General features: G+C 45.9%; 1 protein-coding gene across 1 annotated transcript in view; it reads right to left on the bottom strand.

Moving 5' to 3' along the window:
* The window catches only part of LOC112229182 (plexin-B2), a 252,685-nt gene that overhangs the window by 29,858 nt on the left and 198,971 nt on the right, over positions 1-23,856 (bottom strand). Inside the window, exons 3-9 of the mRNA XM_042302826.1 lie at positions 7,303-8,450; positions 6,856-7,044; positions 5,825-5,950; positions 5,425-5,525; positions 1,799-1,925; positions 1,266-1,422; positions 870-981 (exon numbers count right to left, since the gene is read on the bottom strand). Coding sequence (XP_042158760.1) covers positions 870-981; positions 1,266-1,422; positions 1,799-1,925; positions 5,425-5,525; positions 5,825-5,950; positions 6,856-7,044; positions 7,303-8,448 — 1,958 coding nt within the window. The 5' untranslated portion in view covers positions 8,449-8,450. The remainder of the gene's footprint in view (positions 1-869; positions 982-1,265; positions 1,423-1,798; positions 1,926-5,424; positions 5,526-5,824; positions 5,951-6,855; positions 7,045-7,302; positions 8,451-23,856) is intronic.

The following is a 23,856-nucleotide window of genomic DNA, read 5'->3' as shown; positions in this document are numbered from 1 at the left end:
CTTCCTCCAGATGAAAAAAACAGCCCTCGAAGCAGCAAAAGAGAAAACACATATACGTATGAGATCGACTTTCATTTTTTGATTAATGAAAAGGAAACTGAAGCAATTTCCTCTGGTTGGTAATAAAAAAGGGGGGAATGCAAGAGGTGCATTCAATCCCATTATCATTCATGCATCACACAGAATGTACACACAGAAACCTTTCTCTCATTTGTGCACATGCAGCTATTCATTTCCATCAAGGTTGTCGGCACTAAAACCCAGTGAGTCTGGTCAATGGGAGAGTACAGAAAGTGGGATAGGACTGTGTTTCAATGAGAGAGTACAGTGCAGTAGGAGAGTACAGAGTACAGTAGGAAAGTACAGTGCAGAGAGTACAGTCCAGAAAGTACAGTCCAGAGAGTACAGTAGGAGAGTACAGTAGGCGGGTACAGTTCAGAGAGTATAGTAGGAGGGTACAGACCAGAGAGTACAGTCCAGAGAGTACAGTATGCGAGTACAGTCCAGAGAGTACAGTATGAGAGTACAGTGGGAGAGTACAGTGGGAGAGTACATTCCAGAGAGTACAGTCCAGAGAGTACAGTAGGAGAGTACAGTAGGAGAGTACAGTCCAGAGAGTACAGTGGGAGAGTACAGTCCAGAGAGTACAGTAGGAGAGTACAGTCCAGAGAGTACAGTAGGAGAGTACAGTCCAGAGAGTAGAGTAGGAGAGTACAGTCCAGAGAATACAGTAGGAGAGTACAAAAGGAGAGTACAGTAGGAGAGTACAGTAGGAGAGTACAGTCCAGAGAGTACAGTAGCAGAGTACAGTAGGAGAGTACAGTAGGAAAGTACAGTCCAGAGTACAGTAGGAGGGCTAGTTAACTCACGGTGTGCTCTCTGCTTTCCTCACAGTGGCTGAACAGTTGTAGAAATTGAACTCCCTGGTGGCCAGCTCCACTGACTCGTTCACAAAGATCTTAATGGGCACCGCCACGAAATCTACAGGCACAGAGAGGAACAGGGTGAATGAGTGTCATTGTGATTGGTGACGATACAGGTTGTAGTGAATGTAACATATACAAAAAACAAGGGCAATGAAACAAAGCAACAGAGTAGGGCCAGGAGTTTTTTTTTGACCACATGTCCTGACCAGGAACAACTCTGGGCTTTAAGAAGCTACAGCCTATAATTAGGGCTCAGGGTTTCTCTTGTTCAGGTCATGTAGTCAGGAACATCTCCTTGCCCTACTGCAGTGCCAGTGGAGACTGAGGGTGATGACCTACCCTGGTGTTCAGGTGTGGATGGTAAGGAGACAGGGTTGGGCAGGGCACAAGTGACCTGGCCAGAGGACATGGTGGCGTCACTCATATAGGAGGGGAACACACAGCACAGACGGTCTGCCTGCCCGAAGGAGGGGAGGGAGGGCACGTTGATTTCCACCTAAGAGAGAGAGAGAGAGAGAGAGAGAGAGAGAGAGAGAGAGAGAGAGCGATGGAGAGGCATCGAGAGAGGGAGGAGAGCAAAGAGAGTGAAAGAGAGAGAAAAAGAGAGAGTGAATGAGAGAGTCAGGAAGCAAGAAAAATATAAAAAGAGAGAGATAATGAATGAGAGAGAGACAAAGAGATAGGGGGAGGAGAGCAGAGTCAGAGGTGCTTTGAGCGCTAGCACATTCCGCAGTTTTAATAAGCCAGTTTTCAGTTTTCTGAGCAGGATCAATATAGTGCATATTGTCTCAGAGCAGAGGGTCACTGATTCTTATTATTTCTTATCAAGGAGGGAGATTACTGCCGTTGCCAGAACCCGTACAGGACACTACCTGCTGGGTCTTTTTGCAGCTGAGGTTGGGTGGGTTGAAGGACACGATCTTCACACACTGCTGCTTGGGGCTCCACAACCAGCCGTTCTTCTCCTCCGCTCGCCGGCAATCAGACCTCCTGGTACACCTGGAGAACACCAACACCCATCAGCCACTGCTCTCTGTCCATTTTGTCCGCTTGTTACACATTCATTCCTGTCTCATAGTGACCTCTTAATAACAGTAATTTCCTGTCATTAAAATACCTCACATTTGAGTTTTATCGGTTAACGTACTGATAACAGTATTGTAGAAATAACAGTCAATAGCACTGTTATTATATGGCTCTAACAAAAATACTCTGCTCTCTCAGTGCCACAGAAATGAAGAAGTAAAGCAGAAACACTATGAAGGGCCCAGGTTGTTGAAACAGAGCAGATCAATCAAATCAGATCAAATGTTATTGGTCGTGTACACATATTTAGCAGATGTTATCGCAGGTGCAGCAAAATGCTTAAGTTTCTAGCTCCAACAGTGCAGTATACCTAACAATACAAAACAGTACACACAAATCCCCATAAATTTAAAGAAAGAAATTAAGAAATATCAGAACGAGTCTGGAATATAAATATACAGTATATATATACATGTATATAAGGGTGTGTGTAGACAATCTGGACAGGATATGAAAGATGTGTACAGCAATAGTTATATAGGATGAACCTTGACTAGAATACAGTATATACATATGAAGTGAGTAAAACAGTATGTAAACATTATTAAAGTGACCAGTGTTCAATGACTCTATTGTCATCATGTTGCCCTGTTGGTGAGGTTTATGACCCCCATAAATACCTTTCCCCCTTTTCTCTCTCCACTTGTCGTGGCGGAATCAGAATTATTTAGGTAACATTTATAGATAATATGTTTTATTGTTTTTATTGCATGCTTATGTGAGATATGTCATCAGAATGTCTATTTTTGGATAATACTGTTGGCCGGTTGCAGTTATCTGTTCTCTGTCAGGTTTCAGTTACTTGGGCCGCAGAGAGGGGAGAGGTCCAGCTTGTCTTCATATGTAAACATATCTTTTAAACCATGTGAATGGATTGATTGAGGGGGAACCAATTATCTCTTGGCTCCACAATGTCTGTGTGCCAGTCACTGTGTCTCCGTGAGCTTGTCCAGAATGGGAGTGTCTAAAATGACAATTGATATATATCCTAATGTCTTGGTACTATGTTGTACCAAGAACGAGAAGTAGAACCTCGTTTTAGGAGAGCAAACTGAACGATAATTTATAGCTAATGCTGTCTGGCTATGGAATACTCCTCTCTCAAGTAAAGTCTTCCTTTGTAATGTTCCTAAGATCTGTTATTCGTCATGTGAGTTGAGATGGGTGTGTCTTGGCTATAAATGACACTAAGAACTGTTTTGTAAGGACTCTCAGAGAATTCATTTATAGACACTGAATTGATCTGAGAGTCACAGGGTTGTGATGGAGCTCATATAATTAAAGATGGACTTTATGATAACTCTGACTTGTGTGTGGTTTGCTCTCATGATTTGGTAAATACAGGAAATTTCCACTACATATTCTACAAAATGGTCTCTTGGAAAGCCCTTTGTTAACATAGAGAGAGTATGGTAACATTAAAAGGTTGGGAACGGAACAATATGTTAGTAAATACAACCAGTTGAAAGTATCCATTGGTACTTAAAGAATATTATGTCAGATCAGTTGTCGTCTGAGACATTATTACTCATGATAGGATGACATAAATTGTATGTTGGAAAGTCATCACATTCTAGTCAGATTCACATGGAATTTAATTTAAATGTTTAAATATGAAACTATTTGTGAAAAGATTAAATGTAATTTTAGCTTCTAAATGAGAGAATTGTTTTCATAAGTGAACTATGCTCACTCAGTGGCCACGCCCAAGTGAACAGACATTGGTTGAGAACTATGAAGCACACCGTCTCTCCCACACTACAAAAGCCTGTTGACGAAAGTCAACCTTGTGTTCCCAATGACGTGAGGACTGATGTCCATACGTTTAAAAGGGCTAATATCAACTACAACCTAACAAAATTAACTTATGTTCCCGACGACGGGAGGACTAGTGTCCATACGTTTAAAAGGGCTAATTTCAACGTGGAGGTGACGATCGCCACGCTGGAAGGAAGAATTTCAACTACGCCAGCCAGAATATAGCATGAGCTGAGTACGGCAACTTGGTATGAACTTTGAACTCTTATTCACTAAAGAAGTGATACATCCTAGATTTTTATTTTACCTTTATTTTACTAGGCAAGTCAGTTAAGAACAAATTCTTATTTTCAATGACGGCCTAGGAACCATCGGTTAACTGCCTGTTCAGGAGCAGAACGACAGATTTTGTACCTTGTCAGCTCGGGGATTTGAACTTGCAACCTTTACAGTCCAATGCTCTAACCACTAGGCTACCCTGCCGCCCGAGTTATCAGCAGCAGCTGTAAACATGCATGGCCTAGGAAAGGACAGACAATCTCTTCAAAACGACAGGATACTACAACATATTCATTCTACCACACACGCTTCTCAGTGTCCGATAGAGACCCAATCCTTTTGTTCTTAGTCTTCCCGCTCTTTCATTGAAACCCTCTTTGTGTAACCAGTCGTCATATTAGTTTCGTCCACTAGGGACGTTTTCTTTTATGACATAATTAATAATCAATGTATGATCCATCCTGTGGATATGTAATCCTGTGTGATTATTTAGGTATTTAGTAAAATAATTTTTAAAAAAATGTTATACTGCTGATTCAGCTTGTTAACCAGGGTTCGTGAAGATAACCAAGAATTTTACGACATTCAGATGAGGCTGAATAAGGTGACGATTAATAATTGACTGCTATTGATATAAAAGACCACCAGATCTTTAAGAGTCTATTCGGAAGACAACAGCGCTATAAACATTCTTCCGTGGTGCCCCGACATCTAGTTAATTACATTTACATGATTAGTTTCATCAGGTAATATTAATTACAGAGAATTGATTTGATAAAATAGCATGACATATATCATTTAATCCATAGTAAAGACATGACTCTATGTAAATAGGGCAGCAGTCTCTAAGGTGCAGGGTAGAATACCGGGTGGTAGCCGACAGGAACCGTGACTAAGGTTCCGGGAAGGGTACTGGGTGGAGGCCACTAGTGGTGACCGTTTAACAGTCTGATGGCCTGGAAATAGAAGCTGTTTATCAGTCTCTCGGTTCCAGCTTTGAAGCACCTGTCCTGTCTCCACCTTCTAGATGGTAGCAGGGTGAACCGGCCGTGGCTCGGGTGGCTGAGGTCTTTGATGATCTTAACGTCCTTCCTGTGACACCAGGTGCTGTAGATGCCCTGGAGGGCAGGCAGTGTGCCCTCAGTAATGCGTTGGGCTGACCGCACCACCCTCTGGAGAGCCCTGCATTTGCGGACGGTGCAATTTCCGTACCAGGCGGTGATACAGACCGACAGGATGCTCTTAATACACATCTACACTCTGCTGATGGAGGCAGGCCAATCTAGCTCTGTTTAGAGGGACATGGCTCTGAGATATACACTTATCTGGTTCCCTCCATAAAATGATTGGGAGTTTGTATAAAGTATTTTCTTACCTGCCCTCCAGAACACACCAGCCACAGTAGGGGTCCCATGGCGACACACAGGACTGGCAGTCTGTTTTCAGATGGCACGTCTGCACTGGCACCTTGGTGATCTACAGTAGTAACACAGTCCACACAAACAGCATTACAGTGGGACCTTAGAGATACAAACATGTCAGGACTGGAGGTTTATCGGAACACTGAAATGTCTGTAGCGTTGAAATTCACTTAAAAATCTTGATGATCTATAGTAGCATGCAGTCAACAACACAAACAGTATCAACATTACTTCCTCTAGCTGTAGTTAACACACAGGGTCTTTCCCTTTCTCTCTCCACAGCAATAACAACAATGACTGACAAACAGAAGTACTGTCTGGAGGTCTGTACAGAACGCTAATGGAGGACTGTACCTTTTTCTCAGTGGTGATATACAGGTGGCTGTGGCTAGTGTCAAAGAAGAGTTTTTTGTTGACGCGTTTTCCTGTGGTGACCCCTGGCACTTGACTGTACACCTCTGGGTTGGCAGTCAGATGAACCTGCCAGGCAGAACCAGACAAACAACTCAACACAGAACACTAAACACACGCTAGGCTCCTTCTCAACACATGCTAGGCTCCTTCTCAACACATGCTAGGCTCCTTCTCAACATATGCTAGGCTCCTTCTCAACATATGCTAGGCTCCTTCTCAACATATGCTAGGCTCCTTCTCAACATATGCTAGGCTCCTTCTCAACATATGCTAGGCTCCTTCTCAACACATGCTAGGCTCCTTCTCAACATATGCTAGGCTCCTTCTCAACATATGCTAGGCTCCTTCTCAACATATGCTAGGCTCCTTCTGAACATATGCTAGGCTCCTTCCCAACATATGCTAGGCTCCTTCTCAACACATGCTAGGCTCCTTCTCAACATATGCTAGGCTCCTTCTCAACATATGCTATGCTCCTTCTCAACATATGCTAGGCTCCTTCTCAACATATGCTAGGCTCCTTCTCAACATATGCTAGGCTCCTTCTCAACACACGCTAGGCACCTTCTCAACACATGCTAGGCTCCTTCTCAACACATGCTAGGCTCCTTCTCAACACACGCTAGGCTCCTGCAATGGAGCACAACACAGATAACAAAATAATCTGTCTACCAACAACTCTCTCTATCATTGCATCCTCTCCTAGCCCCTTACCTTGTACCCTGCCCCTAGCCCCTTACCTTGTACACTTCCCCTAGCCCCTTACCTTGTACACTGCCCCTAGCCCCTTACCTTGTACACTTCCCCTTACCGTCTACTCTTCCCCTAGCCCCTTAACTTGTACACTTCCCCTAGCCCCTTACCATCGACTCTTCCCCTAGCCCCTTACCTTGTACACTTTCCCTAGACATGACCTTGCACACCTCCAAAAACCACCCACTCCCACACATCCCATTCCACCCTCTCCTTACCTTGTACACCTCTCCCAGGCTGTTCCCCAGGAAGGCGATAGTGTGGTCATTCTCCACAGCGATGGCCACAGCGGTCAGCAGGCCCCTCCTGATGATGACCGCCTTCGCCTGCTGGGCAAACTCTGGCTTACTGGCCAGTGGAGAGGGAAGGAAGTCCGCCCCACACTTATAGTTGTTCAGAGTGTCTTTCTGCAGAGGGAGAGAGATTTAAGAGATAAGAGAACTACTATATCCCTTAAATCAATCTATCTTTTCAAGGAGAGGAGAGATATAGCCAGCAGGATCCCTTCAGACAAAAATAAATAAAAAACTGGAAACAAAGGGCCTGAAAACCAAAGGTGTCATATATTTGCATTATTGATTAAAATGAAAATTCTTTTAAAATCACTGACTCTGTTTCTTCTGTCTCTGTCCTTTGAAGTGGATGATAAAGGCTAAGCTACTTACGTCGATATGGGAGGTGCAGAACTCGTCTGTCTTGTAGGAGTAGGGGATGTCCACAGCTGGGATGCCTGCGATCTTGCCCGAGTCGCTGTAGCAGGCACTGATTATGTCCACCAGCCTCTCATTGATGGTGTTTAGAGGGTACATGCACAGGGCCGAATCGGCGCCGTCATCATCCGGGCTGGCCACCATGAACAGCACCTTGTGCCAGGCGAGGACCTTACCATACTGACCCGACTCTGTCATCCCCCGGGCCAACTCTTTACCTGGGGATGCCACATAGGCTGCCTGCACCTTGTTGTACCTGTTCCCCGGGCCACAGTTGAGCTGCAGCTCTGTGTAAGAGTAGTAGTGAGGGTCGTCCTCACACAGTCGAGACACAAAGGTGAAGTTCTTGTTATCGGTGCTTCCCATGGTCCTGGAGAACAGGAAGTAGACAAAGCCCTCCTCCTTGAAGGCGTGGCGGAAGTCATGCAGGTACTTGGGCACGAAGGGTGTTGCCTGCACGGTGGACGCCTCGATGATGCTCTCGAATACCACCCAGTCGCGGTAGTCCTGGAGGATGCGCGTGCTGATGAGTTTGGAGCTGTCCAGGCTGCCGTAGCCCTTTCCCACCAGAAACACATTAAAGGTGTTGCCGTCTTTATTAATGTATGTAGACATGACGGCCACCACGGCTACACCGTCCTCTATGCTAGCCACATAAGTCCTCTCCCCTTTAGAGTCACTGTAGTACAGTTGCTGCTCCACGTTGCTCAGGTTGAGGAGGGAACAGATTCCCCGGTAGCGGGACCCACAGACGATCAGTGAGTCGTTGGATGGGTGCACCAGCAGCAGCTTGTTGACATTAGGGCTGGGCTTGGTGTCCTGGCAGTACGGAGTGGAGACAGGCGGGGTGCAGGTGCGGGCATCCTCCTTGGGGCCAGTCATGGTGCGGGCCTCTTCACGCAGCGCCTCATCCAGCTGGTAGATGGTGTTGACGGCACCCAGGTAGACGCGCCCGCTGCGGGGGTCCTGAACCACGTTGTTGATGGGTGTTATGGAGGAGAAGTCCAGGAGTGCCTCCTCCTGCAGCTGGTTCCCGGCTGCAGACAGGCATAACAGGAGGAGACAGAGGAGAAGAAGAGCGGCCCGGACCCAGCTTGTCATCTCTTGAGAAGAGAGGAGAGACAGAGGAGAGGATTAGGGGTGATGCACACTATATTGCTTGAAATGTTGTGATGGTGTCACCTAAGACATCACATGGGAGCAGCACAACAGTGAGTGGACATTCCGCTTTTCTCTATGTAGAGGTGTTTCATCGTGACACAAAAACACTACAGTGAATACTACAGTAAAGTCTGCAAAAACACAGTGAATCGCTGAGAGTTTTTTTTTTTTTTTTTTTACATAATGTTTTCGCCAAAGTTTCCTGTTATCAAAAAGAGCTTCTGGACATCAGTACAGCGATCACTAACCTAGATTTGGATGAAGAATACTACTTCAATGACTCAGACATACTACTCACCCGGGACCAGGCTCTAATCCCGACACTCGGTAGAGGGAAAGACGGCGAGGCACCCTGATGAAACTACGATATACAGGACGACGTGGGGGCAGCCTGATGAAACTACGATATACAGGACAACGTGGGGGCAGCCGGATGAAACTACGATATACATGACGACGTGGGGGCAGCCTGATGAAACTACTATATACATGACGACGTGGGGGCAGCCTGATGAAACTACGATATACAGGACGACGTGGGGGCAGCCTGATGAAACTACGATATACAGGACGACGTGGGGGCAGCCTGATGAAACTACGATATACAGGACGACAAGGGGGCAGCCGGATGAAACTACGATATACAGGACGACGTGGGGGCAGCCTGATGAAACTACGATATACAGGACGACAAGGGGGCAGCCGGATGAAACTACGATATACAGGACGACGTGGGGGCAGCCTGATGAAACTATGATATACAGGACGACGTGGGGGCAGCCTGATGAAACTACGATATACAGGACGACAAGGGGGCAGCCGGATGAAACTACGATATACAGGACGACGTGGGGGCAGCCTGATGAAACTACGATATACAGGACGACGTGGGGGCAGCCTGATGAAACTACGATATACAGGACGACAAGGGGGCAGCCTGATGAAACTACAATATACAGGACGACAAGGGGGCAGCCGGATGAAACTACGATATACAGGACGACGTGGGGGCAGCCTGATGAAACTACGATATACAGGACGACGTGGGGGCAGCCTGATGAAACTACGATATACAGGACGACAAGGGGGCAGCCTGATGAAACTACAATATACAGGACGACAAGGGGGCAGCCTGATGAAACTACGATATACAGGACGACAAGGGGCAGCCGGATGAAACTACGATATACAGGACGACGTGGGGGCAGCCGGATGAAACTACGATATACAGGACGACGTGGGGGCAGCCTGATGAAACTACGATATACAGGACGACGTGAGGGCAGCCTGATGAAACTACGATATACAGGACGACGTGGGGGCAGCCTGATGAAACTACGATATACAGGACGACGTGAGGGCAGCCTATTGAAACTACGATATACATGACGACGAGAGGGCAGCCTGATGAAACTATGATATACATGACGACGTGGGGGCAGCCTGATGAAACTACGATATACAGGACGACGTGAGGGCAGCCTGATGAAACTACGATATACATGACGACGTGAGGGCAGCCTGATGAAACTACGATATACAGGACGACGTGAGGGCAGCCTGATGAAACTACGATATACAGGACGACGTGGGGGCAGCCTGATGAAACTACGATATACAGGACGACGTGGGGGCAGCCTGATGAAACTACGATATACAGGACGTCGTGAGGGCAGCCTGATGAAACTACGATATACATGACGACGTGAGGGCAGCCTGATGAAACTACGATATACAGGACGACGTGGGGGCAGCCTGATGAAACTACGATATACAGGACGACGTGAGGGCAGCCTATTGAAACTACGATATACATGACGACGAGAGGGCAGCCTGATGAAACTATGATATACATGACGACGTGGGGGCAGCCTGATGAAACTACGATATACAGGACGACGTGAGGGCAGCCTGATGAAACTACGATATACATGACGACGTGAGGGCAGCCTGATGAAACTACGATATACAGGACGACGTGAGGGCAGCCTGATGAAACTACGATATACAGGACGACGTGGGGGCAGCCTGATGAAACTACGATATACAGGACGACGTGGGGGCAGCCTGATGAAACTACGATATACAGGACGTCGTGAGGGCAGCCTGATGAAACTACGATATACATGACGACGTGAGGGCAGCCTGATGAAACTACGATATACATGACGACGTGGGGGCAGCCTATTGAAACTACGATATACAGGCCGACGTGGGGGCATCCTGATTAAACTATGACGACGAGTACATAAACCACCTCTACCCTCTGTTCTACTGGCAAATGTACAATCACTGGAGAACAAATTAGACAAGCTAGGTTCATGCCTAATTCTATCAACGGGACCTGAAAAACTGTAATATCCTATGCTTCACAGAGTCTGGGACCTGGAAAACTGTAATATCCTATGCTTCACAGAGTCTGGGACCTGGAAAACTGTAATATCCTATGCTTCACAGAGTCTGGGACCTGGAAAACTGTAATATCCTATGCTTCACAGAGTCGTGGCGGAACAACGACATTGTTAATATAAATGTAGCTGGTTTTTCTATGCATCAGCAGGATAGAACAGAATTATCTCGTAAACTCAAGGGTTTGGGCGTGTGTATCTTTGTTAACAACAGCTTGTGCGTGATCTCTAATATTAAGGTGGTCACGAGGTTCTGCTCACCTGAGTTAAAATACCTCATGATGAGCTGTAGACCATACTATTTACCAAGATAGTTTTCATCTATATTTTTCGAAGCTGTTTATTTACCACCACAAACCGATGCTGGCACTAAGACTACACTCAACGACATATATAGGGACATTAACCTACAACAAAATGCTCAGCCAGAGCCGTCGTTTCTCATGGTCCGGGGATTTTAATGCAGGAAAATGTAAAACTGTTTTACACCAGCATGTCACCTGTGCAAAAAATAAACTCTAGATTACCTTTAATACACACAAATAAACACATACAAAGCTCTCCCTCACCCTCCCATTTGGCAAATCTGACATTAACTCTTTCCTCCGGATTCCTGCTTACAAGCAAAAAGTCAAACAGGAGGTACCAGTGACATGCTCAATTCGGATGTGGTCCAATGACGCGGATGCTAAGATTCAGAACTGTCTTGCTAGCACAGACTGGAATATGTCCCACAATTCATCTGATGGCATTGAGGAGTTTACCACATCAGTCACCGGCTTCATTAAAAGTACATTGACGACTTCGTTGTCCCCACAGTGACCGTGCGTATATATCCCAACCAGAAGCCATGGATTACAGGCAACATCCGCACTGAGCTAAAAGCTAGAGCTGCCACTTTGTAGAGGTGGGACACTAACCCAGATGCCAAATGCCTTCTATGCTCGCTTCGAGGCAAGCAACACTGAACCATGCGTGAGAGCACAAACTGTGATCACTCTCTCCGTAGCCAATATGAGAAAGACCTTTAAACAGGTTAACATTCACAAGGACGCAGGGCCAGACGGATTACCAGGAAGTGTACTCAGAGCATGCCCTGACCAGCTGGCAAGTGTCTTCCCTGACATTTTCAACCTCTCCCTGACCCAGTCTGTAATACCTTCATGTATAAAGCAGAGAACCATAGTCCCTGTGCCCAAAGACGCCAAGGTAACCTGTCTAAATGACTATCGCCCCGAAGCACTTATATCTGTAGCCACAAAATGCTTTGAAAGGCTGGTCATGGCTAATGTCAACACCAGCATCCCAGACACCCTGGTCCCACTCCAATTCACATACCACCTAAACAGATCTACAGATGACGCAATCTCTATTGCACTCCACACTGTCCTATTCCACTTGGACAAAAAGAACACCTACGTGAGAATGCTGTTCATTGACAACAGCTCAACGTTCAACGCCACTATGTGACAAATAACATTTGATTTTATAGTATTTTTACCATGGTATACTATAGAATTGTTTTCATGTGGGTAACCAAGTTTAACAAAGATGCTTTATTGTTAGATTTGATTGAATTTATGGATACACTTTACAGAGGAACTCCCACGGCTGAATAGAATAAGGCCAATAACTACATCTCAAAGCCGTACTTTGAAACTGAACAATGGCAGTCTGTCGACAGATCTTGGCAAACATTCATCATGTTCTTTCTCTTCTCCTTTTAGCAAGAGGAAATACAATATGTTCAGTAAGCCGGTTGCTTTGTTTAGTGGGGGAATAAGATCACACAGCGTCCTTTGATACACAAAAACAGCCACACACTTGCAAACAGCAGGAGGCAAACGGCATCCTCCTCCCTCGCTGCTGATTGCCCATGCTGTGGTTACAGTTTTTTTTTTTACAATTGCTAACAAGCATTTACCTATACTTAAGATACTTTTTCTAAACTCTTAACATAGCCATAGCAACACACAATTAGCCAAATAATGCAAATAAACATTCTCTATATACATTAACTATCAAAACACGGCAAACCCGACTCAATATCTAATCATTCTGTCAAAACACTAGCACATGTTTTCTATCCAAGAGTAACGTATAGTCAATCATAGCACAACGACTTTCAAAATACTAACAGTTGATGGCATTACGAAAACTGTACTACTTTTCATGTTTCAGTTCTACCTGCAGACAATAGACAAAATTAAATCCATTGTTTTTTATAATTCAGTTTCCTTTTACTGTAAACCACTCTGCATTTTTTGTTTGAGTGTCAAATGTGTGCATTTTTGGCAACATACTATCTAAAAGTCAATGAGTCATCTGTACAATGTACAGTATAAAAAATAGTAAGTGACAGAACTGCTGCAGTAAAAGCTTTATTAGCAACATGAAGTTGCTGCCATTGATCAACAACACATCCAACATACATGACCTTTGGTTCAACAACACATCCAACATACATGGCATTTGGTTCAACAACACATCCAACATACATGGCCTTTGGTTCAACAACACATCCAACATACATGGCCTTTGGTTCAACAACAACACATCCAACATACATGGCCTTTGGTTCAACAACACATCCAACATACATGGCCTTTGGTTCAACAACACATCCAACACACATGGCCTTTGGTTCAACAACACAGCCAACATACATGGCCTTTGGTTCAACAACACATACAACATACATGGCATTTGGTTCAACAACACATCCAACATACATGGCCTTTGGTTCAACAACACATCCAACACACATGGCCTTTGGTTCAACAACACAGCCAACATACATGGCCTTTGGTTCAACAACACATACAACATACATGGCATTTGGATCAACAACACATCCAACATACATGGCATTTGGTTCAACAACACATCCAACATACAAGGCCTTTGGTTCAACAACACATCCAACATACATGGCATTTGGTTCAACAACACATCCAACATACATGGCCTTTGGTTCAACAACACATCCAACATACATGGCCTTTGGTTCAACAACATATCCAACATACATGGCATTTGGTTCAACAACACATCCAACATACATGGCCTTTGGTTCAACAACACATCCAACATACATGGCATTTGGTTCAACAACACATCCAACATACATGGCCTTTGGTTCAACAACACATCCAACACACATGGCCTTTGGTTCAACAACACATCCAACATACATGGCCTTTGGTTCAACAACACATACAACATACATGGCATTTGGATCAACAACACATCCAACATACATGGCATTTGGTTCAACAACACATCCAACATACATGGCCTTTGGTTCAACAACACATCCAACATACATGGCCTTTGGTTCAACAACACATCCAACATACATGGCCTTTGGTTCAACAACACATACAATATACATGGCCTTTGGTTCAACAACACATCCAACATACATGGCCTTTGGTTCAACAACACCTCCAACATACATGGCCTGCAGGACCAAACCAGCACCAAACCAGCACTTGCAGCACACATTGCCATATTTGCTTCTCTCTGACCCAACACATCAACGGTAGCCCTTTTCCCAATGACATTTCTTCCCCGGCGACGTGTTTTTGCCAGGTCAAACCCTGCCTCGTCTACATAAATTATTTCATGTGGGGTCTGATTTTCTTCCAACTCCATTACTCTTTGAATGAAATCAAACACAGTATGTGTAAATGCTTTTCAGTATGTCCTACTGTATGTACTGTAACCCAGGTTAACATGTAGAGTAGCATAGAGTAAAACTCTCTATAGAACAAGACATATTGGATAGACCATACCTGGACGTATTGGTGCCGGAGTTCCTTGACCCGCTCACTGTTCCTTTCAAAAGGAACTGTGTACAACTGTTTCATTCCAACTCTGTGTTTGGTCAGAGTTTGAGCCAATGGTACTCACTGTGAAATATCAGGTTGCCCTCCACAATTCTGTTCTGAATTTCTCTCAGTTTTATTGCATTGTCAGCAATGACCAATCCTACAATGGCATGTTCTTGGTCTTCACCGAGGAGCTTTCCTCTTCCCCCAGAGGGAGAAAGACGTTGTGTCCTTTAGAGGAACAAAAATACAACAAATACAACATATGTATTTGCATTGGGACTGGTGGCCTATAGCAACAGTAATGATAGAAGAAGCCCTTGTGAAACCAACTTACCTGTTGGTTTGTTGAAAATTCCAGATAATGGAAGCCATGGTTGACCGTCTGAGATGAGGCTGGACTCTTTGACAGCCTCTCAGTGATAGACCATGGTATTAGGCTGGACTCTTTGACCAGCCTCTCTCAGTGATAGACCATGGTATTAGGCTGGACTCTTTGACCTGCCTCTCTCAGTGATAGACCATGGTATTAGGCTGGACTCTTTGACCAGCCTCTCTCAGTGATAGACCATGGTATTAGGCTGGACTCTTTCACCAGTCTCTCTCAGTGATAAACCATGGTATTAGACTGGACTCTTTCACCAGCCTCTCTCAGTGATAGACCATGGTATTAGGCTGGACTCTTTCACCAGCCTCTCTCAGTGATAGACCATGGTATTAGGCTGGACTCTTTGACCAGCCTCTCAGTGATAGACCATGGTATTAGGCTGGACTCTTTGACCAGCCTCTCTCAGTGATAGACCATGGCATTAGGCTGGACTCTTTGACAAGCCTCTCTGTGATAGACCATGGTATTTGTCTGGACTCTTTAACCAACCTCTCTCAGGGTTACAGTCTCCCTGGTCCACCTACTCCTCTGCCTGGACCAGCTACTCCTCTCCCTGGTCCAAGTGCTTCTCTCCCTGGTCCAGCTAATCCTCTGCCTGGACTAGCTACTCCTCTGCCTGGTCCAGCTACTCCTCTCCCTGGTCCAACTCGTCCTCTCCCTGGTCCAGCTACTCCTCTCCCTGGTCCAACTCGTCCTCTCCCTTGTCCAGCTACTCCTCTCCCTGGTCCAGCTACTCCTCTCCCTGGTCCAGCTACTCCTCTCCCTGGTCCAGCTATTCCTCTCCCTGGTCCAGCTACTCCTCTGCCTGGCGCAGCTACTCCTCTCTCTGGTCCAACTACTCCTCTCCCTGGTCCAACTACTTCTCTCCCTGTTCCACCTACTCCTCTGCCTGGACCAGCTACTCCTCTCCCTTGTCCAACTATTCCTCTCCCTGGTCCAATTATCCCTCTCCCTGGTCCAGCTACTCCTCTCCCTGGTCCAACTATTCCACTCCCTGGTCCAGCTACTCCTCTGCCTGGACCAGCTACTCCTCTCCCTGGTCCAACTACTCCTCTCCCTGGTCCAACTACTTCTCTCCCTGGTCCACCTACTCCTCTGCCTGGACCAGCTACTCCTCTCCCTGGTCCAACTATTCTTCTCCCTGGTCCAACTACTCCAACTACTCCTCTCCCTGGTCCAACTATTCCTCTCCCTGGTCCAACTACTCCTCTCCCTGGTCCAGCTACTCCTCTGCCTGGTCCAGCTACTCCTCTCCCTGGTCCAAATATTCCTCTCCCTGGTCCAACTACTTCTCTCCTTGGTCCAACAACTTCTCTCCCTGGTCCAACTACTCCTCTGCCTGGACCAGCTACTCCTCTCCCTGGTCCAACTACTTCTCTCCCTGGTCCAGCTATTCCTCTCCCTGGTCCAGCTATTCCTCTCCCTGGTCCAGCTATTCCTCTCCCTGGTCCAACTATTCCTCTCCCTGGTCCAACTATTCCTCTCCCTGGTCCAGCTACTCCTCTCCCTGGTCCAACTATTCCTCTCCCTGGTCCAACTATTCCTCTCCCTGGTCCAGCTACTCCTCTCCCATGTCCAGCTACTCCTCTCCCTGGTTCAACTATTCCTCTCCCTTGTCCAACTACTCCTCTCCCTGGTCCAGCTACTCCTCTCCCTTGTCCAGCTACTCCTCTCGCTGGTCCAACTATTCCTCTCCCTTGTCCAGATATGATTTGTTCTCTCTCTGCTCCTCCGTGTTGTTCTGTATCCACACTGAACTAAACCAATCCAGGAGCCCCCTTTTTACTGTGTATGTCCATGTAATTGAAAGAACTTCAACACTGGGCTATGTCTCCGATTGAGATTGGAATCAGCTGTGGTTTTTCTATTTTACACAACTTACAGTAAATCAGCTATTTCTCAATGGTCTGTTCACTCAAAAATGCTTATCAGCTGTTTCAATATAGCTTTTGAGCTGCCGTTGTTGCAGAAGTAGAGGCTTTATACTATATTTAAGGTTTTGAACATTAGATCTTCATTTCTGGCATGCTGTGTGCAAGCATTTGTAAATATGACAATTTTGGTATTGGGTAAGCTATGTAAAGAAAATGTAAGCATTTTAGAAACATGTTAATTGACTGCATATTCTGTGAAAACAACATTAATTGTGTTAATGGTATAGTCCACAAATCAAATCAAATCAAATTTTATTTGTCACATACACATGGTTGGCAGATGTTAATGTGAGTGTAGCGAAATGCTTGTGCTTCCAGTTCCGACAATGCAGTAATAACCAACAAGTAATCTAGCTAACAATTCCAAAACTACTACCTTATAGACACAAGTGTAAGGGGATAAAGAATATGTACATAAAGATATATGAGTGAGTGATGGTACAGAGCGGCATAGGCAAGATACAGTAGATGGTATTGAGTGCAGTATATACATATGAGATGAGTATGTAAACAAAGTGGCATAGTTAAAGTGGCTAGTGATACATGTATTACATAAAGATGCTGTAGATGATATAGAGTACAGTATATACATATACATATGAGATGAATAATGTAGGGTATGTAAACATTATATTAGGTAGCATTGTTTAAAGTGGCTAGTGATATATTTTACATCATTTCCCATCAATTCCCATTATTAAAGTGGCTGGAGTTGAGTCAGTGTGTTGGCAGCAGCCACTCAATGTTAGTGGTGGCTGTTTAAAAGTCTGATGGCCTTGAGATAGAAGCTGTTTTTCAGTCTCTCGGTCCCAGCTTTGATGCACCTGTACTGACCTCGCCTTCTGGATGATAGCGGGGTGAACAGGCAGTGGCTCGGGTGGTTGTTGTCCTTGATGATCTTTATGGCCTTCCTGTAACATCGGGTGGTGTAGGTGTCCTGGAGGGCAGGTAGTGATGCATTGTGCAGACCTCACTACCCTCTGGAGAGCCTTACGGTTGTGGGTGGAGCAGTTGCCATACCAGGCGGTGATACAGCCCGACAGGATGCTCTCGATTGTGCATCTGTAGAAGTTTGTGAGTGCTTTTGGTGACAAGCCGAATTTCTTCAGCCTCCTGAGGTTGAAGAGGCGCTGCTGCGCCTTCTTCATGATGCTGTCTGTGTGGGTGGACCAATTCAGTTTGTCTGTGATGTGTATGCCGAGGAACTTAAAACTTACTACACTCTCCACTACTGTTCCATCAATGTGGATGGGGGGGTGTTCCCTCTGCTGTTTCCTGAAGTCCACAATCATCTCCTTAGTTTTGTTGACGTTGAGTGTGAGGTTATTTTCCTGACACCACACTCCGAGGGCCCTCACCTCCTCCCCCCTGTAGGCCGTCTCGTCGTTGTTGGTAATCAAGCCTACCACTGTTGTGTCGTCCGCAAACTTGATGATTGAGTTGGAGGCGTGCGTGGCCACGCAGTCATGGGTGAACAGGGAGTACAGGAGAGGGCTCAGAACGCACCCTTGTGGGGCCCCAGTGTTGAGGATCAGCAGGGTGGAAATGTTGTTGCCTACCCCCACCACCTGGGGGCGGCCCGTCAGGAAGTCCAGTACCCAGTTGCACAGGGCGGGGTCGAGACCCAGGGTCTCGAGCTTGATGACGAGCTTGGAGGGCACTATGGTGTTAAATGCCGAGCTGTAGTCGATGAACAGCATTCTCACATAGGTATTCCTCTTGTCCAGATGGGTTAGGGCAGTGTGCAGTGTGGTTGAGATTGCATCGTCTGTGGACCTATTTGGGCGGTAAGCAAATTGGAGTGGGTCTAGGGTGTCAGGTAGGGTGGAGGTGATATGGTCCTTGACTAGTCTCTCAAAGCACTTCATGATGACGGAAGTGAGTGCTACGGGGCGGTAGTCGTTTAGCTCAGTTACCTTAGCTTTCTTGGGAACAGGAACAATGGTGGCTCTCTTGAAGCATGTGGGAACAACAGACTGGGATAGGGATTGATTGAATATGTCCGTAAACACACCAGCCAGCTGGTCTGCGCATGCTCTGAGAGCGCGGCTGGGGATGCCGTCTGGGCCTGCAGCCATGCGAGGGTTGACACGTTTAAATGTTTTCCTCATGTCGGCTGCAGTGAAGGAGAGTCCGCATGTTTTAGTTGCGGGCCGTGTCAGTGGCACTGTATTGTCCTCAAAGCGGGCAAAAAAGTTATTTAGTCTGCCTGGGAGCAAGACATCCTGGTCCGTGACTGGGCTGGTTTTCTTTTTGTAATCCGTGATTGACTGTAGACCCTGCCACATACCTCTTATGTCTGAGCCGTTGAATTGAGATTCTACTTTGTCTCTATACTGACGCTTAGCTTGTTTGATTGCCTTGCGGAGGGAATAGTTACACTGTTTGTATTCGGTCATGTTTCCGGTCACCTTGCCCTGATTAAAAGCAGTAGTTCGGGCTTTCAGTTTCACGCGAATGCTGCCATCAATCCACGGTTTCTGGTTTGGGAATATTTTAATCGTTGCTATGGGAACGACATCTTCAACGCATGTTCTAATGAACTCGCTCACTGAATCAGCGTATTCGTCAATGTTGTTGTCTGACGCAATACGAAACATCTCCCAGTCCACGTGATGGAAGCAGTCTTTGAGTGTGGAATCAGCTTGGTCGGACCAGCGTTGGACAGACCTCAGCGTGGGAGCTTCTTGTTTTAGTTTCTGTCTGTAGGCAGGGATCAACAAAATGGAGTCGTGGTCAGCTTTTCCGAAAGGAGGGCGGGGCAGGGCCTTATATGCATCGCAGAAGTTAGAATAGCAGTGATCCAAGGTTTTTCCAGCCCTGGTTGCGCAATCGATATGCTGATAAAATTTAGGGAGTCTTGTTTTCAGATTAGCCTTGTTAAAATCCCCAGCCACAATGAATGCAGCCTCCGGATAAATGGATTCCAGTTTGCAAAGAGTCAAATAAAGTTCGTTCAGAGCCATCGATGTGTCTGCTTGGGGGGGGAATATATACGGCTGTGATTATAATCGAAGAGAATTCCCTTGGTAGATAATGCGGTCGATTTGATTGCGGTCGATTTTGATTGTGAGGAATTCTAAATCAGGTGAACAGAAGGACTTGAGTACCTCTATGTTGTTATGATCACACCACGTCACGTTAACCATGAAGCATACGCCCCCGCCCCTCTTACCAGAAAGATGTTTGTTTCTGTCTGCGCGATGCGTGGAGTAACCAGTTGGCTGCACCGACTCCGATAGCGTCTCTCCAGTGAGCCATGTTTCCGTGAAGCAAAGAACGTTACAGTCTCTGATGTCCCTCTGGAATGCTACCCTTGCCCGGATTTCATCAACCTTGTTGTCAAGAGACTGGACATTGGCGAGAAGAATGCTAGGGAGTGGTGCACGATGTGCCCGTCTCCGGGCACAGATGGATGTTGTGCTAATTGTGTTTAGAGTTTTGAAAATGTGACAACAGATTGGACAAAAGGATGTTAGTGATTGTAAAAAACAGTAATGTCAAGCTGCAGGTGGCTGAATCTGCAATGGTCCACCTCTTTCACTGTATAGTCTCACACTCAAATACACACCTACATGCACACACACACATGCACACAAATGCACCACAAGCATATGCACACACGTATACATACACAAGCAGGCACAAGCATTCCACACACACGCACACACACACACACACAGAGATATGGTCCTGCTCATTTCACCTAGGCAGTTAAGTCCATAGCTACACTGGTCAAATTGAAAAGCCTGTGGAAAGGTGGAGGGAGGGAGAGATAGAGGGAAGGAGGGAGGGAGGCAGCCTGTGCCTAGCTGCCTGTGAATCTGTGATTTATTATGTTAACCTGCCTTTGCTCAGAGCACTAAGTGGGGAGAGTACTGATTAGACGTTTGCTCTCCAGTTCATTTCAGCTCTTACTCCCATTTGCATTAAAGTGGCCGTCCTCCCCTAGTCCCTGATTTTATTTTTATTTTTCATTTCACAACCTCATTCCTTTCGGAGCCCCATTTCTCTAGGTAAATGTATCTGCCCTGTTTAATTCATACTCTTAAACAATTCCATTAAAATGTTAGCTGTGTTATAAACTTGCCCCCTGTGCTTACTCCCACCAGGAGTGTTTGGTAGGTCTTTACTCTTGTTATTATGGGAAACGAGAAAATAGCAGGATGATGTTTGGCTGAAAGTCACCCTGGTCTCTTAATACCTACAAAGGCTGCATTTACACACGGAGCCCAATTCTTATTTGTTGACCAATTATTGTCAAAAGAGATTAAAACATATATCACAATTGGGCTGCCTGTGTAAATGCAGCCATAGTTATTCACAGACGTGTCGATGTAGCCTATTAGGCTAGTATTTACCTACCCTCCTATGAAATGATGAACCTTTTACAGGGTTACTTATGACCTGGTATGCCAATGGCCCCTCTGGGTATCTCACTAAAACCAATGAGCCTATGTAGAGTAATGGGTAGTTCATGGGCTTTCTGTAAAACAATTGAGTGTAGATGTGTTCAGTGTGCAGATCGCAGGCTGAACCAGCCTAATCAACCTTTTAGTTAATCTTGTTTTGCTCTTTTGTTTGGGTTATTCTGCCTTTGTTTAGTGTAGAGTATAGACGACCCTGAAGTTTTATTATTGTGACCTGCCATTACATTATAGTGATAATGACTCATGTTTATAAAGAAGAGAGTATTCCATTTCCATCCACTCATATGTCATGCTCCAAGTCTATAATCCACTGTCAGTCTAGTTATCCAAATTCCTGTTCAAATGTTCCAAACAAAAAAGATGGATTTTCAAAATGTCACTGGCTGCTTTTTCTAGCCCAGTATAATGATTTAGGACCCCTGACTTTGTACAGTGCAATCAAACAGACTGTGTAAGCATTCCCAAACTGAGATGTAGGCTACAATAGTTAGTAGAATTGTCAGGAAGTGTTCACTTGGGTGACAGAAAACTCAGCTCAACTTACTTCTATCCCTTCAAAGGCTCTCTTGCCTATTCATGCAAATCTCTCATTTACATTTCACATTTTAGTCATTGAGCAGACGCTCTTATCCAGAATGACTTACAGTAGTGCATTCATCTTAAGATAGCTATGTAGGATTACCACATATCACAGTCATAGTAAGTACATTTTACCTCAATAAAGTAGCTTTCAGAAAAGTTGGGGGCGAAGAGGTGGTAGGACGGGGGGTGCTGTGAGATTATTTATTTAAGATACACTTTGAAGAGGTAGGGTTTCAGATCTTTTTAGAAGATGGGCAGGGGGCAGGGACTCTGCTATCCTAGCTTCAGGGGGTAGCTGGGGTGCCAGGAAAGAGAAGAGCTTAGGAGGGCCAAGAGGCCTGAGGTGGCAGAATGGAGTGCTCGGGTTGGGATGTAAGGTTTGAGCAGTTTGAGCAGTTCCTCTTGCTGCTCAGTAGGAAAGTATCATGGTCTTGTAGTGGTTGTGAGCTTTGAATGGAAGCCAGTGGAGTGTGCAGAGGAGCGGGGTGACATGGGAGAAGTTGGGAAGGTTGAACACCAGGCGGGCTGCAGAATTCTGGATAAATTGCCGGGGTTTGATGGTACAAGCGAGGAGACCAGCCAACAGAGAGTTGCAGTAGTCCAGACGGGAGATGACAAGTTCCTGAATTCCACTTCCTGTGTGAGGTAGGGTCATACTCTACGGATGTTGTAGAGCATGAACCTGCAGGAATGAGTCACTGCTTTGATGTTTGCAGAGAACGACAGGGTGTTGTCCAGGGTCAATCCAAGGTTCTTTGCACTCTGGGACGGGGACACCGTGAAGTTGTCAAATGTGATGAAGAGGTCTTGGAGCGGGCATGCCTTCCCCAGGAGTGAAGGGTGAAGGAGAAAGGTAGTTGAGTGTCATCCGCATAGTAATGATAGAAGAGACCATGTGAGGATATGACGGAGCCGAGTGACTTGGTGTACAGACAGAAGAGGGCCTAGAACTGAGCCCTGGGGGACACCAGTTGTAAAGGTATGTGGTTCAGACACAAATCCTCTCCACGTCACCTGGTAGGAGCGGCCTGCCAGGTAGGTTGCAATCCAAGAGTGTACAGAGCCTGAGACGCCCAGCCCTGAGAGGGCGGAGAAGAGGATCTGTATGTTCAAGGTGTCGAAGGCAGCTTAGATCTAGGAGGATGAGAACAGAGGAGCTAGTCAGCTTTGGCAGTGTGAAGAGCCTCCATGAGACAGAGAAGAGCAGTCTCGGTTGAGTGACTTATCATGAAGCCTGAATGGTTAGGGTCAAGAAGATAGTTCTGAGAGTGATAATGAGAGAATTGGTCAGAGAGAGCATTTTGGAAAGAAAAGAAAGCAGGGATACTGGTCTGTAGTTTTTGACGTCAGAGTCGTGTGTTGGTTTCTTGATGAGGAGGAAAGCAACTCGGGCCATTTTGAAGTCAGAGGGGAGACGCAGCCAGTGGTCAGGGATGAGTTGATGAGGGAAGTGAGGAATGGGAGAAAGTCTCCAGAGATGGTCTGGAGAAGAGGGGAGGGGATGGGGTCGAGTGGGCAGCTTTTCGGGCAGTCGAACATCTCACTCCCTATAACTACAAAAATCTGCTGTTATAAAAACTTCCCTCAGATGTTGCATTGTGAGTCATTGCAAAATAAATCCTGCACACTTTTTCAAAGAAGCTCGTTCTCTCCTAGGATGTCTCCTCTCCTCTGTCATCTATCACTCTTCATACTTGTTTCATGGGCTTAATCCAGAACAGTTGAGTTAAGGAGGCTTCAAAGAGCTTGTGGTGGTGAGTGGTGACACAGGTG

Source organism: Oncorhynchus tshawytscha, linkage group LG01 (assembly GCF_018296145.1).
Source record: "Oncorhynchus tshawytscha isolate Ot180627B linkage group LG01, Otsh_v2.0, whole genome shotgun sequence".
NCBI lineage: Eukaryota > Metazoa > Chordata > Actinopteri > Salmoniformes > Salmonidae > Oncorhynchus > Oncorhynchus tshawytscha.
Note: the sequence above shows the minus strand (reverse complement) of the source record. Positions and strands in the feature narration are given on the sequence as shown.